This window comes from Schistocerca gregaria, chromosome 1, assembly GCF_023897955.1.
Source record: "Schistocerca gregaria isolate iqSchGreg1 chromosome 1, iqSchGreg1.2, whole genome shotgun sequence".
NCBI classification, from domain to species: Eukaryota; Metazoa; Arthropoda; class Insecta; order Orthoptera; family Acrididae; genus Schistocerca; species Schistocerca gregaria.
Window position 1 is genome coordinate 515,429,863 of NC_064920.1, and position 18,878 is coordinate 515,448,740.

Here is an 18,878-nt window from a genome sequence, read left to right on the forward strand (position 1 = left end):
ATGTTTATTACAAATTTTCCGTGATTGTTTATGTTCATTAATTTATAAGTCACATAACTTGTCTACCCTCAATTACTCGATGATTGCAGGACCACCTTTCATAAATTATTTGCTAATACAGCAACAGAGCATTAAACAGGTGGTGTACGGCTCATCCCTAGGACTTTTACAGGGAGAAATTATAAATCAAGATTCCATGAACATAAGAATAATTGCAAAAATAATCCACCAGCATTCCATTCACATCTCAGAGAGTAAAATCATGAAATGCAGATGCATCACAGTGCCTGTTAATTGTACACACAGCTGACAAAGGCAGATACCTCAACATCCTCAAAGAAATAGAGAGTTTTACGCACACAAAAAATGATCAAGCAAAATTCTAAATGAGCAAACAAACCTAAGAAAGAAGAATTTTATCAAAAATTTTATAACTATCCCCATCCAAAGATGATATAACTCTCTAAACACAACAGAATTTATACTAATTATATTTTGTATATTCATTACTAATAAACAAAACAAAGTAATTTAATGAAACATTATAAAATCACACAAAACAATACTCATGAACCAATATCTCTGACGACAAAATACACCGTTGATAATGTAAAGCACAATGAGAACATGCTGACAATCAGCTAAAAATTAAAATCAAGTCTCCAAAAAGATCTACAGAAATTCTATAAAGGCAAAATAATAAATTACACGTGAGTACTAGGCAATCTACTGCAAAACTATGATTATGTCCCAAGTCCCACAGTATACACTGTAGTATTCTGTATTGTATTACTGTGTACCTTCTGCACAACCACTGTAGATGGGCATTTAGTCTGACAACATACACCGAAAATAAAAATAAACAGTCTTTCTTTTGTTCAACTGGTTGCTGATAATTTCAACAAATAGAAACACAGTTGCTAAATATGGACAAAACACTAAATAATGTCATTTATCTTTTTTTTTTTATTTCAGAGAAACTGAAGGGAACCACTACATCCCATTGGGAGTTATTTGACAAAAAAATTATGCTGTAAAAGGAAAGAAATTAAAAGGAAAACAGACATACTTAATTTCTTTTACATGAAGGATGTTAAATTTTAGAATAATTTCAAATTACATACTTGCTTGTAAAAATGTAGCCACTTACAATGCTATTTGTGTGTTATGTTTATGTAAATAGTGGTATTTAATTTTTGATGGAAGGGAGTATCCAAATGGCCCCAGTAGAGAAGCAGCTGTTGAAGTCATTTGTATTGTGGTGTGCAACATGTTTGGAATTAGTTAATTAGATGGTGAAGTCTGTGGTTTGCCACACTTTGGCGGTGGCCATACATGTGAATAGAAAGTTGGTTACTTGTCCTGCCCACGTACAATACTGCACAGTATTTGCAGCATAACTGCTATATAACATGGGTACTTACTTTCACTCATGCCCCTTCCCTTTATAGGGTATGAATTTAATTTTTAAGTGATATCCAAATTTAAGGCAGTCATATAAACAACATCCACCATGAAAACAGTCAATGTGCATTACCTGATATAGCACAGCATGGCTGTTTGATGACCGAACTGGAGGCAACTGTGGGTATCCCCACAGACCATAACCACTTTTAATATCCTCAAGGCTAACACCTCGCCACGGACATGACTCTCCTTTTATGTCTTGTTTTAAACTTGCATCAAGTTTCTTGTCCTTTTTATCAGCTGATGGTTTGTATTGCTTCCCTGTTCTTGCATCATCTAGAAAATGAAATAAGTCACTCTTACATATGCACATTTCCCTATGATTCTGAGGAAATATGACAATGTTCACTTAATCTGCATTGTTGATAATATAATATAAATGGATAGATGCAAAATCGACTCACTAAGTGGTGGCAGAGGAACACACACACACACAAGAGGATTTAACTTTTATAAGCTTTCAAAGCCAATGGCTGCTCCTTCTTCTGACAGAAGAGTTGAAGGGGAAGGAAGAGGGGTGAAGGAAAATGACTGTTATGAACTCATGCACGATGTTTTAGTAGTAATCTCTGTCTTCCACCTTTAAGCTCTCGGGTTTTCAAATCTCGTCCGGTGCAGTCCCCGACAATCAGTCTTTCCTTCTCATCCTGTCCAGTAAGTCTCCCCTGACACGGGGTTCTGGGTGACTTTTCTGAATTTTACCACTTTCCTTACACCCCTCCAGTTCTTTTCCTTTGCCCCTCTTACCTCCTCTTCAAGTCTTCTACCAGAAGAAGGAGCCGCTGGCTCCAAAAGCTTGTAGAAGTTAAATCCTTTAGAGTGTGTGTGTGTGTGTGTGTGTGTGTGTGTGTGTGTGTGTGTGTGTGTGTGTGAAATATAAGGTTCAATCCATACCAAGTGGTAGAGCACTGGTTGCTTGACCATTTCAGAAAGATTTTGTATTTACTGGGTGAATTCCCCAATGTTTAGTTGTAGTGGTCTTGAGTCCAGAGACTGATTTGATGCAGCTCTCCATGCTAATCTATCATGTGCAAGCAGCGTCATCTCCCAGTACCTACTGCAACCTACATCCTTTTGAATATGTTTGGTGTATTCATCTCTTGGTCTCCCTCTAAAATTTTTACCCTCCACACTGCCCTCCATTACTAAATTGGTGATCCCTTGATGCCTCAGAATATTCCCTACCAACTGACGCATTCTTCTAGTCAAGTTGTGCCACAAATTTCTCTTCTATTCAATACCTCCTCATTAGTTATGTGATCTACCCATCTAATCTTCAGCATTCTTCTGTAGCACCACATTTCGAAAGCTTCTATTCTCTTCTTGTCTAAACTATTTATCGTCCATGTTTCACTTCCATACATGGCTACACTCCATAGAAATACTTTCAGAAACGACTTCCTAACACTTAAATCTATACTCGATGTTAACAAATTTCTCTTCTTCAGAAACTTCCTTGCCATTGCCAGGCTACATTTTATATCCTCACTACTTCGTCCATCATCAGTTATTTTGCTCCCCAAATAGCCAAACTCCTTTACTACTTTAAGTGTCTCATTTCCTAATCTAATTCCCGCAGCATCACCCGATTTAATTCGACTACATTCCATTATCCTTGTTTTGCTTTTGTTGATGTTCATCTTATATCCTCCTTTCAAGACACTGTCCATTCCATTCAACTGCTCTTCCAGATCCTTTGCTGTCTCTGACAGAATTACAATGTCATCGGTGAACCTCAAAGTTTTTATTTCTTCTCCATGGATTTTAATTCCTACTCTGAATTTTTCTTTTGTTTCCTTTACTGCTTGCTCAATATACAGACTGAATAACATCAGGGATAGGCTACAACCCTGTCTCACTCCCTTCCCAACCACTGCTTCCCTTTCATGCTCCTTCAGGGTCTATATGCAGACAAGAAAAAAAAAATTCCCGGTTAAAATTACACTTTCTCCCGGGTGAAAATACACATTTTCCCTGTCAATTGACAGTATACTTTTCCTTGGAACTGTAAAACTTATCAATCCTTTGAATGGTTATAGTAAAAAACACGTTTTGGAAAGATCTTTGATGTGCAGCAACATGTACGCTGCATATTATGAAAGTGTAAACTTAAATTCCACCAAACACCGCATGTTACTTTCCGAAGCATTGAATTCAATGCGCTTTTGTAGCCAGTCCTAGCTCATCACGTGATCTCGCCACCCGATGGCAATGGATCTTCTAGCACAGGATACGTGATGTAGTCAGCCAATAGCAGTATAACTGATAAGTAATGCGTACACACAAATAAGAAAAGTTAATAGTTTAAATTAACATACACAGTATTACAACAAGAAAAGCAAAGCTTTCACATACAATATTGGTCTCCGAGATTAGTAAGCTGCAAGAGAAGCTAAGCTTTCACATATAATGTTTTTTTTTTTTTGCGCGTGTTATACTTTAAGGTACAACACACAAATGCGGAAGTAAAATTTTTGATAAAGACATAAATTTATGATCTTCTGAGCTCAAAATTTTTCTAAATGTACATCCTCAAAGATTTGATTTTTAAATGAGAGTCAAACACTCTGCGATTTAAGAAATTCATCGTACATTCTCGCACATATTTCATCTTGCATAAAAGGAAATTTACTTTGAAAGTAACGCTTTTCAAGCAACCATTCGAAATATTTTCTCCCGGATGAAAAAATTCCGGGTTTTTCCCGGATCTCCCGGTTGTCTCGGGTCGTATACACCCTGCCCTTGACTCTTATAATTGCCATCTGGTTTCTGTACAAATTGCCTTTTGCTCCCTGTATTTTACCCCTGCCACCTCCAGAATTTGAAAGAGAGTATTCCAGTCAACGTTGTCAAAAGCTTTCTCTAAGTCTACAAATGCTACAAATGTGGGTTTGCCTTGCCTTAATCTATTTTCTAAGATAAGTCGTAGGGTCAGTATTGTCTCACGTGTTCCAACATTACTACGAAATCCAAACTGATCTTCCCCAAGGTTGGCTTCTACCAGTTTTTCCATTCGTCTCTAAAGAATTCATGTTAGTATTTTGCAGCCGTGGCTTATTAAACTGATAGTTCAGTAATTTTCACATTTGTCAACACCTGCTTTCTTTGGGATTGGAATTATTATATTCTTCTTGAAGTCTGAGGGTATTTCGCCTGTCTCATACATCTTGCTCACTAGATGGTAGAGTTTTGTTAGGCCTGGCTCTCCCAAGGCTGTTGGTAGTTCTAATGGAATGTTGTCTACTCCCAAGGCCTTGTTTCGACTCAGGTATTTCAGTGCTCTGTCAAACTCTTCACACAATATCATATTTCCTATTTCATCTTCATCTACATTCTCTTCCATTTCTATAATATTGTCCTCAAGAACATCGCCCTTGTATAGACCCTCTATATACTCCTTCCACCTTTCTGATTTCCTTTGCTTAGAACTGGGTTTCCATCTGAGCTCTTGATATTCATGCAAGTGGTTCTCTTTTCTGCAAAAGGTCTCTTTAATTTTCCTGTAGGCAGTATCTATCTTACCCCTAGTAATATACGCCACCACATGCTTACATTTGTCCTCTAGCCATCCTTGCTTAGCCATTTTGCACTTCCTGTCGACCTCATTCTTGAGACGTTTGTATTCTCTTTTGCCTGCTTCACTTACTGCATTTTTATATTTTCCCCTTTCATCAAATAAATTCAATATCTCTTCTGTTACCCAAGGATTTCTATTAGTCCTCGTTTCTTACCTACTTGCTGCTCTGCTACCTTCACTATTTCATCTCTCAAAGCTACCCAATCTTCTTCTACTGTATTTCTTTTCCACATTCTTGTCAATCATTTCCTAATGCTCTCACTGAAGCTCTCTGCAACCTCTGGTTCTTTCAGTTTATCTAGGTTCCATCTCATCAAATTCCCACTTTTTGCAGTTTCTTCAATTTTAATCTACAGTTCATAACCAATAGACTGTGGTCAGAGTCGGCACAATGAACAAAACACACAAACACACACACAGAATTACTAGCTTTCGCAACCGATGGTTGCTTCTTCAGGAAAGAGAGGGAAAGCTCGTAGTTCTGTGTGTGTGTTTGTGTGTTTTGTTCGTGTGCCTGTCTGCCGGCGCTTTCCCGCTTGGTGAGTCTTGGAATCTTTGTTTTTAATATATTTTTCCCATGTGGAAGTTTCTTTCTGTTTTATTTACATCGTTATATATATATATATATATATATATATATATATATATATATATATATATATATATATATATATATATATATTTAATATTTCCATTTTGTGACCTGCAATATCTTTGTTGGGGGACCAGATAAAAACCTGAAAATTTCACAGTTAATAGACCTTTATGATACCAAACTTCAGTATAAATTTCAACTTTGAGATTCAATTGGAAGTTATGGAAAAAGAATTATAAACACGAGTCAAAAATATGTTTTTTAACATCTGTGATATCTGGTAGGCTAACCAAATAAAGTATACCAACTGCATAATGTAACACCACATTACATTAGCTAATGATTATTTGTTGAAACAATGCTGTGATAATTGTTTCAGCATACTAACAATTGCATCTGCAAGCCTATACAAGCCTGACTGTTGTCTTCCCCCTTCCACCAACAATTGTCTACTCACACTTATTTAGCTATAATTTCTTGAAGTGTGCAGTTGGAAAATGGTGTCTCAGTGTTCTGTTGGTGTTATTATTAATGAAGCATGTCATAAAAGTGTGTATGGAGTGTATCCTAAAGACATTACTTTAATTGAAGATTACAGTGAAGAAGAAAAAGTGATGTTTCACTTACAAGTCGAGATGTCAAATCAACATGCAAGTACCATGAAATGAAATACTTGAAAAAAAATTCATCACCTTTTTGGTCAGTCTCACATGGACCCTTTTGAGAAACATAAAAAACTCATAACAAAAGGTCTGCAAGAAATAACAATTCATCATTATTCTAAAAATAAAAGCCCTTTTGTCAATCTCCAACCAGGAAAAACATTGTGTCCAACATGTCCAGAGATATTTGTAATTCACAAGAGAAAAGATAGTGAAACCTCAGATACAGAATTTTGTGATTTATCAGCAACCATTAAAAAAGTAGAAACATCTTGTGAAATCTTGGGTATATCGCTTGCTAGTAAAATTAGAAAACTAAGTCAAGATAAAAGACGAAATGCCTTGAATACAAAAATTGAGAAAGTGGCAGCTACCATCAAAAAGAATTTGGAAGTTTCATTTCAAAATACAATTTTTACTAAAACAGATGGAAGTCCTAAAACTTCACCAACTAAATATGATGAGTTGATAGAAAAACTAAACTAAATGCAGTACTACAAACAAAGAGGATAAAATTAAGGTTATCAGTTTACTGCCGAATTCTTGGAGTCAAGCAAAAGTTAGTGATGACCTTAATACATCGGAACATCTTGTTAAGTTAAGAAGGCAATTACTAAAAGAACAGGGAATTTTACCAGCATTACAAAAGAAAAGTGCATCTAATTTGGTAGATGAAAACGCAATCAATAAAGTTATTCAGTATTATGACAATGACAATAACAGCCGTTTGATGTCTGGCAAAAAAGAGTGTTTTTCTGTGAAAGAAAATGGTTCTAAGATTCAAAGACAACAAAAGGTTAATATTGTGTAATTTAAATGAACTATTCACCGAATTTAAAAAAGAAAACCCTGACATTAAAATTGGAAGATCAAAGTTTTGCGAGTTGAGACCAAGATGGTGTATTGTTGCGGGGCATCTAGCACCCATTATGTTTGTGTTTGTGTGTATTGTCAGAACGTGATGATGATGATGATGATGATGATGATGTCTTCAGTCCTGAGACTGGTTTTATGCAGCTCTCCATGCTACTCTATCCTGTGCAAGCTGTTTCACCTCCCAGTACGTACTGCAGCCTACATCCTTAGTGTATTCATCTCTTGGTCTCCCTCCACGCTGCCCTCCAATACTAAATTGGTGATCTCTTGATGCCTCAGAACATGTCCTACCAACCGATCCCTTCTTCTAGTCAAGTTGTGCCACAAACTCCTCTTCTATCCCAATTTTATTCAATAACTCCTCATTAGTTATGTGATCTACCCATCTAATCTTCAGAATTTTTCTGTAACACCACATTTCGAAAGCTTCTATTCTCTTCTTGTCCAAAGTACTTAATGTCCATGTTTCACTTCCATACATGGCCACACTCCATACAAATACCTTCAGAAATAACTTCCTGACACTTAAATCTATACTCGATGTTAATAAATTGCTTGATGATAGATGTGGCCAATCTTAGAGTTGACTATAAACACTTTTTGGAAGTTATGGTATGCAATATTGACAGTTGCAATTGTATGATCATGGTAAAATGTGCAGACTGTCCAGGCAAACAAGGCTTACTTAACATGTTTGAAGAATCCGAAGAAGACGATTTGATGCCTGACAATATAAAATACAAACAATGGATAACACAAGACAGAACGGAAATGGTGACAGTCATAAAATCACAAGAAGAGTTTTTTGAAGTGTTGGTGGCTACCCTTGAAAATCACAAAATGCGTCATTTTATTGCAAAAGTTCAAAGTAAATTTTTGAAAGACAAAAAGCAAACCTTGGCAGCTGATGAACGGTGAGTTCTTGCGTAATTTCAGAAAATTATTCCTTTGTTGTTCAAGATGAAGTACAAGGACACCACTGGGCACAAACAGGCCACAGTTCATCCATTTGTGTTCTATTATAAAGATGAAGATAAACTAATGTGCCAGAGTTTTTGTTTCATAAGTGACTACCTTGAACACAACACTACAGCAGTGCACATTTTTGAACTAAAATTAAAAAACTACATTAAACAGCACCACCCTTTCATAAAAAACCTGATTTACTTTTAGGATGTGGCAGCAAGTCGATATAAAAACAAAAAAACAAAAAATATTAACATCTCCTTTCATAAAGAAGATTTTGGGTTTGATGTAGAATGGCATTTTTTTGCTTCATGCCATGGGAGGAATGCTTGTGATGGTGTCAGGGATACAACAAAGCGAGCTGTCACAAAAGCAAGCCTGCAGCAGACCGACGACAATCGTATCATAACACCTCAAGAAGTGTTTGAATTCTGTAAAAAAGATATCAAAGGAATTACCTATGTTTTTGTACAATGTGAAGAAATACAAGAAGTCTATGACAGTGTCTTGAAAGAAAGGTACAACACTTGTCAGAAGATTAAAGGCACTCGATCTTTTCACTGTTTTTTACACAACTTACTTAAGTGTAAGATCACATCAACTTCACCTGATAGTGAACTTTCATCAGCGTGGGAAACTTGTTCAACTGGTTCTTCAAAATAAAGACATAGTGGCTTGTGTTTACGATGAACAGTGGTGGATTGGCAAGGTGATAACATTGACTGTCAAAACTAAGATGTACATGTTGTATTTTATCACCCTCCAGGACCATGGGCATCTTTTAAAAATACTGAGTAAGATAAAGTTTGGATGCCACTTAAAAATGTACTACAGAAGCTATCTGCCATGGAATTTACAACAGTGACTGGGCAAACTTATAACCTAACACCCAAACTGAGTGAACAAATTTCTCAAATGTTCAATGAGCGATGAACTAAAAACAAATAACAAGAGAACAATATAATGTAATTAGTAGGCTTATTTTCAAAAAAATTAAGTAATCATAGATATGATTAAATTATACATTGTAACATACATTTTATTCCATAAGCCTAGATATCACGTGTTAAAAATTTTTTGACCCGTGTTTGTAATTTTTTTTTCCCATAGCTTCCAATTGAATCTCAAAATTGAAATTTACACTGTGAAATTTTCAGATTTTTATCTGGCTCCCCAACAAAGATATCGCTGGCCACAAAATGGAAAAATTTAAAAAAATCCATTTTTTAAAATAGTGTCTTTTTTTAAGTGTAAGCTGCTCTCAATTGATACTCTATAAAAAAAAAAAAGTAGCTTTACTACACAGTGTAATAGCAGAAAAAATATTCAAGCTGAGAAATCAATCTTTCTGTGGAAAACTACTTTTCAAAAACTGAGTTTTTTTCATTTGTGGCTTGATATCTTTGAACTACTAAAATGCATTAAAAATACATTCAGCTAAGTGATAATGTTGATTTGTAGCCCAGAGTGTGTTGAACTAAATGCATTTTATCTGAAAGGCTTAGGACAATCCACTACTGAATAATTGTAAAAAATGTAGATGCCGGCAAATATGAAAAAAAAGCATGTGACATGGAACAAATATGGCCACCATTTCAAAATAATAAACAATATATTTTTTTAAATATTTTTATGGCTACTGAACATTGGGAAATTCACCCAGTAAATATAAAATTTTTCTGAGAGGGTCAAGCAATCAATTATTTTTTTCTTGGACCACTTGGTATAGACTGACCCATAATTGAGCTTTGATGGTATATTCCAATTTGATACATAGCAGGAAAGGGAGTGTCATATGGAAACATGTTTCATCTACAACAGCACACACTTAATCAAATACTGGCACTTTTAAAGTTGGCCACACGTAACACAAGTTTTTATGCACGAGAGCATATTAGTATTTCTAAATGGTCAATACATTTTTCCGTCCAGCTATATTTGAGTCTCTTTATAGGTATTTCTTTATTCGTATATTCATTGGATCCTTGTTTAATGCCTTTCCTCTATACATGGCCAAACCATCTTAATTTCAAGTTGAAAATAAAATGGGCTATTAATCCTCTGACTGTTGCTGACAAGACAATTCATTGTGCTCCGTTGTTCCTAGGTACCATTGAAGAATTTAAGTACAGCCTCCTTCAGTGCTAGTGACAAGTTACCTTAGGTGTCCTACATGACGCCTGATTGCTACACATGATTACAGACATGCCTCCTCTAAGGTATGTGAGTGCAGTTGGTGAGTTTAGGTATACAATAGAATTTCCCCCACATGTGTGAATAGCTTTTCACTATTATACTGGCCACAAAATTTTGTTTAGGTACTTCGTCTGTTGTAATCTCATTTTGCCACATCTGACTTCGCTTAACGTCTTATTGTTCATAAAGATTGGCATAACAGTGTTTCTCTTATTATCTTCTCCAAAGAAAATGACAAGATTTTGTGGTTGTACTAAAGAAGAGATCATGGAGATACTAAGAGTTCGAGCCTTGGTCTGGCACACAGTTTTAATCTGCCAGGAAGTTTCACATCAGCGCACACACTGCTGCAGAGTGAAAATTTCATTCTGGATACATGCCCCAGTCTGTGGCTAAGCCATGTCTCCGCAATATTCTTTCTTCCACAAGTGCTAGTTCTGCAAGGTTCGTTGGAGAGCTTCTGTGAAGTTTGGAAGGTAGAAGATGAGATACTGGCAGAAGTAAAGCTGTGGGGATAGGTTGTGAGTTGTGCTTGGGCAGCTCGGTCGGTAGAGCACATGCCCGTGAAAAACAAAGGGCCCGCGTTCGAGTCTCAGTCCAGCACACAGTTTTAATCTGCCAGGAAGTTTCACACCAGTACACACTCCGCTGCAGAGTGAAAATTTCATTTGGAAATACCATGTATGCTGAATCATTTAGAAAAATATGGCAGACAGTGACATGACAGATTAAATTTTAAAACAATCTTCTTAAGAATTAATTTCACATTTTTATTTGATTAAATATGTGCATATTTGAAGCCATGCTATAAAATTTTTGACTTGCTTATAAAAGTATAAATCACAAGACTGAACTACAGCTTTACATTTAGGAGGAAAAAAATTAACTGTACTTGTTGACAAATGATTATCATTTAAAAATGTCATGATATGTTTTAGGCTTGGTTTGTCTTCGCCAAGATTCAACAAGCAAGAGAAATTTTTTTCTCGCACTTATGGGCTTATGGATTTAATTAAACAATTTTTATATAAATTAGATGTCAACTTCTCTGAGTAAGAACGAATATCATTCTTGTATTTTTCGTTGTGTTGCCTGGAAACAAGTGACACGTCATGAGCTCTTGGAACAGAACTGTGGCGGTGACATTTCTCTGTTGTTGTTCCTGTGTAGTGACTTGCAAAGATGGAAAAAATCTAGATTTGAACAGTGATTAAGTACTTCATAAAGAAAGGGCTTCTTCATATTCAACTGTTGCCAAGTGGACAAATGATATTAAATTTGGTTCGGAGAGCTTAGATGATGATCCGCACAGTGATCTACCAAGATGTGTTACTATTCCAGAAATCACTGCAAAAGTGCACAAAATGGTCATGGAGGATCGCCAATTGAAAGTGCGTGAAATTTCTCACGCTTGTCAGATGTCATCTGAAAGGATATGTCACATTTTAACTGAATAATTAGAAATGAAAAAATTATCTTCTAGATGGGTGCCACGATTCTTGACACTGGATCAAAAACGCATGAGAATGGACATAAAAGATTAGTACTTGTTCCATAGATCATGAATACGACACTTCATAATGGTGTGGAACATGTCAGGTTAATAAAAGGTGTCTATACAAGATATTACATTACACAAAATATTACATGACACTTAATTTTTTTTGTTTTGGTTTTGGAAATTACCCACTTACTATATCCAAAAATTCATCTAATGAGTAGAAGGAGCTGCCATTAAGAAATTCTTCTAATTTCCTTTTAAATGCTATATGGCTATCTGTCAGACTTTTGATGCTATTAGGTAAGTGACCAAAGACTTTTGTGGCAGCATAATTTACCCCCTTCTGAGCCAAAGTTAGATTGAATCTTGAGTAGCGAAGATCATCCTTTATCCTCGTTTTGTAGCCATATACACTGCTATTACTTTTGAATTCATTCGGATTGTTAATAACAAATTTCGTAAGTGAATATATATATTATTAGGCTACAGTGAAAATCTCTGGCTATTAAGTGCCTGCAGGATGATCTTGGATGAGCTCCAGCAATTATTCTGATTACATGCTTTTGTGCACTGAACACTCTTTTACTCAATGATGAGTTACCCCACAATATGATGCCACACGAAAGCAGAGAATGAAGATAGGTGTGGTAAGCTAATTTACTGAGATGTGTTGTTGTTGTTGTCTTCAGTCCTGAGACTGGTTTGATGCAGCTCTCCATGCTACTCTATCCTGTGCAAGCTGCTTCATCTCCCAGTACCTACTGCAACCTACATCCTTCTGAATCTGCTTAGTGTACTCATCTCTCAGTCTCCCTCTACGATTTTTACCCTCCACACTGCCCTCCAATGCTAAATTTGTGATCCCTTGATGCCTCAAAACATGTCCTACCAACCGATCCCTTCTTCTAGTCAAGTTGTGCCACAAACTTCTCTTCTCCCCAATCCTATTCAATACCTCCTCATTAGTTACGTGATCTATCCACCTTATCTTCAGTATTCTTATGTAGCACCACATTTCGAAAGCTTCTATTCTCTTCCTGTCCAAACTAGTTATCGTCCATGTTTCACTTCCATACATGGCTACACTCCAAACAAATATTTTCAGAAACGACTTCCTGATACATAAATCTATATTCGATGTTAACAAATTTCTCTTCTTCAGAAACGCTTTCCTTGCCATTGCCAGTCTACATTTTATATCCTCTCTGCTTCGACCATCATCAGTTATTTTACTTCCTAAATAGCAAAACTCCTTTACTACTTTAAGTGTCTCATTTCCTAATCTAATTCCCTCAGCATCACCCGATTTAATTTGACTGCATTCCATTATCCTCGTTTTGCTTTTGTTGATGTTCATCTTATATCCTCCTTTCAAGACACTGTCCATTCCATTCAACTGCTCTTCCAGATCCTTTGCTGTCTCTGACAGAATTACAATGTCATCGGTGAACCTCAAAGTTTTTATTTCTTCTCCATGGATTTTAATTCCTACTCTGAATTTTTCTTTTGTTTCCTTTACTGCTTGCTCAATATACAGATTGAATAACATCGGGGAGAGGCTACAACCCTGTCTCACTCCTTTCCCAACCACTGCTTCCCTTTCATGCCCCTCGACTCTTATAGCTGTCATCTGGTTACTGTACAAATTGTAAATAGCCTTTCTCTCCCTGTATTTTACCCCTGCCACCTTTAGAATTTGAAAAAGAGTATTCCAGTCGACATTGTCAAAAGCTTTCTCTAAGTCTACAAATGCTAGAAACGTAGGTTTGCCTTTTCTTAATCTTTCTTCTAAGATAAGTCGTAAGGTCAGTATTGCCTCACGTGTTCCAACATTTCGACGGAATCCAAACTGATCCTCCCCGAGGTCCGCATCTACCAGTTTTTCCATTCGTCTGTAAAGAATTCGCGTTAGTATTTTGCTTCCGTGACTTATTAAACTGATAGTTCGGTAATTTTCACATCTGTCAGCACCAGCTTTCTTTGGGATTGGAATTATTATATTCTTCTTGAAGTCTGAGGGTATTTCGCCTGTCTCATACATCTTGCTCACCAGCTGGTAGAGTTTTGTCATGACTGGCTCTCCCAAGGCCGTCAGTAGTTCTAATGGAATGTTGTCTACTCCGGGGGCCTTGTTTCGACTCAGGTCTTTCAGTGCTCTGTCAAACTCTTCACGCAGTATCTTATCTCCCATTTCGTCTTCATCTACATCCTCTTCTATTTCTATAATATTGTCCTCAAGTACATCGCCCTTGTATAAACCTTCTATATACTCCTTCCACCTTTCTGCCTTCCCTTCTTTGCTTAGAACTGGGTTGCCATCTGAGCTCTTGATATTCATACACGTGGTTCTCTTCTCTCCAAAGGTCTCTTTAATTTTCCTGTAGGCAGTATCTATCTTACCCCTACTGAGATAAGCTTCTACATCCTTACATCTGTCCTCTAGCCATCCCTGTTTAGCCATTTTGCACTTCCTGTCGATCTCATTTTTGAGACGTTTGTATTTCTTTTTGCCTGCTTCATTTACTGCATTTTTATATTTTCTCCTTTCATCAATTAAATTCAATATTTCTTCTGTTACCCAAGGATTTCTAGCAGCCCTCGCCTTTTTACCTACTTTATCCTCTGCTGCCTTCACTACTTCATCCCTCAGAGCTACCCATTCTTCTTCTACTGTATTTCTTTCCCCTATTCCTGTCAATTGTTCCCTTATGCTCTCCCTGAAACTCTGTACAACGTCTGGTTCTTTCAGTTTATCCAGGTCCCATCTCCTTAATTTCCCACATTTTTGCAGTTTCTTCAGTTTTAATCTACAGGTCATAACCAATAGATTGTGGTCAGAGTCCACATCTGCCCCTGGAAATGTCTTACAACTTAAAACCTGGTTCCTAAATCTCTGTCTTACCATTATATAATCTATCTGATACCTTTTAGTATCTCCAGGGTTCTTCCACGTATACAACCTTCTTTCATGATTCTTAAACCAAGTGTTACCTATGATTAAGTTGTGCTCTGTGCAAAATTCTACTAGGCGGCTTCCTCTTTCATTTCTTAGCCCCAATCCATATTCACCTACTATGTTTCCTTCTCTCCCTTTTCCTACACTCGAATTCCAGTCACCCATTACTATTAAATTTTCGTCTCCCTTCACTATCTGAATAATTTCTTTTATTTCATCGTACATTTCTTCAATTTCTTCGTCATCTGCAGAGCTAGTTGGCATATAAACTTGTACTACTGTAGTAGGTGTGGGCTTCGTATCTATCTTGGCCACAATAATGGTTCACTATGCTGTTTGTAGTAGCTTACCCGCATTCCTATTTTCCTATTCATTATTAAACCTACTCCTGCTTTACCCCTATTTGATTTTGTGTTTATAACCCTGTATTCACCTGACCAAAAGTCTTGTTCCTCCTGCCACCGAACTTCACTAATTCCCACTATATCTAACTTTAACCTATCCATTTCCCTTTTTAAATTTTCTAACCTACCTGCCCGATTAAGAGATATGACATTCCACGCTCCGATCCGTAGAACGCCAGTTTTCTTTCTCCTGATAACGACATCCTCCTGAGTAGTCCCCACCCGGAGATCCGAATGGGGGACTATTTTACCTCCGGAATATTTTACCCAAGAGGATGCCATCATCATTTAATCATACAGTAAAGCTGCATGTCCTCGGGAAATATTACGGCTGTAGTTTCCCCTTGCTTTCAGCCGTTCGCAGTACCAGCACAGCAAGGCCGTTTTGGTTAATGTTGCAAGGCCAGATCAGTCAATCATCCAGACTGTTGCCCCTGCAACTACTGAAAAGGCTGCTGCCCCTCATCAGGAACCACACGTTTGTCTGGCCTCTCAACAGATATCCCTCCGTTGTGGTTGCACCTACGGTATGGCCATCTGTATCGCTGAGGCACGCAAAGCCTCCCCACCAACGGCAAGGTCCATGGTTCATGGGGGGGGGGGGGGGGGGGGGGGGGTTACTGAGATGTATGATGGTGGTTACTGAGATGTATATCACCAAAATTTTGCAATGTGCCTAATAGCATAAGTGGCTGAACTCAAACTTTTCAGCAGGTCTTCAGTGTGTTTTTCCAGTTCAACCCCTCATCATTGCATACACCTAGAAATATTGAATATTCTACCTTAGCTACCGATTTCTGATCGAAGTCTATATTTATTAATGGTGTCATTCCATTTACCGTGTGGCACTATATGTACTGTGTTTTGTCAAAGTTTAATGGGAGTCCATTTGCAGAGAACCACTTAATGATTTTCTGAAAAACATCATTTACAATTTCACCAGTTAATTCTTGTCTGTTGGGTGTGATAGCTATACTTGTATCATCGGCAAAAAGTACCAGCTTTGCATCTTCGTGAATATAGAATGGCAAGTCATTAATATATATTAATGAACAGAAGAGGACCCAAGACCGAACCTTGCGTCACCCCATTCTTGATTGTTCCCCAATTTGAGAAATCACCAGTTTTTTGCATATTATGTGCACTGCTTATTTCATCTTTCTGCACCCTTCCAGTTAGGTATGATTTTAACCATTTGAGTGCTGTCCCATTTATACCAGAGTGTTGTTGTTGTGGTCTTCAGTCCTGATACTGGTTTGATGCAGCTTTCCATGCTACTCTATCCTGTGCAAGCTTCTTCATCTCCCAGTACTTGCTGCAACCTACATACCAGAGTACTTGAGCTTATTTAGAAGTATTCCATTATTTACACAATCAAAAGCCTTTGAGAGATCACAAAAAATCCCAATGGGTGACTTCTGGTTACCCAAAGCATTTAATATTTCATTAGTGAAAGTATATTTAGCATTTTCTGTTGAAAAACCTTTCTGGAAACCAAACTGACATTTTGTTAAAACTTTAATTTTACAAAGGTGTGAAGCAACTCTACAATACATTACTTTTTCAAGAATTTGGGATAAGGCAGTAAGAAGAGCGATTGGGCGGCAGTTTTGACATCAGATGTATCCCCTTTTTTACGCAGTGGTTTAACAATGTCATACTTCAGTCTATCTGGGAAAATACCCTGCTTCAGAGAGCTATTACATATGTGGCTAAGAATCCCAATTACTTCTTGGGAACAAGGTTTTATTATCCTGCTGGAAATGCCATCAATTCCATGTGAGCTTTTATTCTTAAGGGAGTTTATTATCTTCCTAATTTCAGAAGGAGAGGTGGGTGGAATTTCAATTGCATCGAATAGTGTGGGTAAGGCCTCTTCCATTAACTTCCTTGCTTCTTCTAATGAACATTTAGATCCTATTTTCTCTACAACATTTAAAAAATGATTATTCAAAATGTTTTCGACTTCCGGCTTTTTGTTTGGAACAATGTTTGGCCAGTTTTAGGAGAAACGAACAAGATTTTTCCACTGATCTGTGACCACAGATGAAAGTTGGGTCCACTACTATACCCCAGAGACAAAACAACAGTCAAACCAGTGGAAACATGCTGATTCTCCGCCACCAACGAAAGCAAAGTCAGTTCCTTCAGTGGGAAAGGTCATGGCATCAGTGTTCTGGGATGTGAAGGGGATTCTGTTTGTAGATTATCTCCCTACTGGGCAAACAATTACTGGAGAATACTATGCTAACCTCCTGGACAAACTGTAACAAAAGATAAATGAAAAAAAGAACACATTTAGCAAGGTCATCTTCCATCAACACAATGGCTCAAATGATTCTGAGCACTATGGGACTTAACTGCGCAGGTCATCAGTCCCCTAGAACTTAGAACTACTTAAACCTAACTAACCGAAGGACATCACACACATCCATGCCCGAGGCAGGACTCGAACCTGCGACCGTAGCAGTCGCCCGGTTCCAGACTGTAGCGCCTAGAACAGCTCGGCCACTCTGGCCGGCTGAACACAATGTGCACCTACACAGACTGTAGCGCCTATAACTGCTCAGCCACTCCGGCCGGCTGAACACAATGCGCACCTACACACGTGCCATCAGCAAAGCAAAATTACATGAACTAAGTTGTTAATTTTCAGTTTTGGGAAGAGATGAAAGTCTAACAGAGCTAGATCAATGCGATATAGGTCTGTCAGACTTCCACCTCTTCCCAAAACTGAAAATTTTTCTTGGTGGAAGAAGATCCACTTCAAACGAAGAATTGATAGCTGGAGTTGACAACTATTTTGCAGGCCTAGAAGAAACTGATTTCTGAGATGGGATCAAGGTGCTGGAACATTATTGGACTAAGTGCATTAATCTACAAGTAGACCTCATCAAAAAATAAAAAAAGTTTCAGTGATGTAAGTTCTTTTTTTCTATTCTGTTCTGAGAACTTTTCAAACCACCCTCGTATACTGAATGTAGATGCTATTGATATACTGAAAAAAGGAAAAGAAAGTTTCACACTGCCTAATATTCTACAATAAATATGGAAACAATACTTAAACACAATACCAGTTAGATGTGAATTAATAACAAAAGTGGGATTAAAAATTGATATCAGATCACATGCCTACCAAAATTTTCTGCAGAACCCAAAATTTCCTGTGTTGTTTCCTTTTTCAGATACACATTTTGTTACTTTTCACTGGCACATTCAATGGTTATGTTTAAAGTTCTCAAACCATGAATCCAAAGCTTTAAAATCAAAACTTTCAACCTGACTTAGAAAAAGTAAGGTCCATATTTGCAAGTTTCTTGTCATCACTTGTCAACCTTCTATAAAGCAGCTGTACATCCACAAGCCAATAACTGTGTATTTCCCAAGAGCAGCTCCAGCACTTTCAATACCTTTTTACTCTTTTTGTCAAATCCTTCGTAGGTTTTAAGTGGAAACACCTTTGTTTATGTAAAGTTTTCACTCCATTTTGGATAAGACTCTGAAATATTAACAACTTTTATTTCAAAATCACTTGAAATCCTATCCAGGCTAATAACAATATTTTCCCTCTGGCTCGTAATCAGAATCCTCTTCGAAGGTGACATTGATTTCATCAATGATAAACAAGTCTTCATCTGTTACAATTTTTTTACCCATATTTTGTAACATACATTGATA

The 18,878-nt window shown here is 37.2% G+C and overlaps 1 protein-coding gene across 2 annotated transcripts in view; it reads right to left on the reverse strand.

The window, feature by feature from the left end:
- The window catches only part of LOC126354536 (poly(ADP-ribose) glycohydrolase-like), a 147,653-nt gene that overhangs the window by 102,320 nt on the left and 26,455 nt on the right, over positions 1-18,878 (reverse strand). For both annotated transcript variants that reach the window (XM_050004278.1, XM_050004270.1), the window contains one exon: positions 1,538-1,743. In XM_050004278.1, coding sequence (XP_049860235.1) covers positions 1,538-1,743 — 206 coding nt within the window. The remainder of the gene's footprint in view (positions 1-1,537; positions 1,744-18,878) is intronic.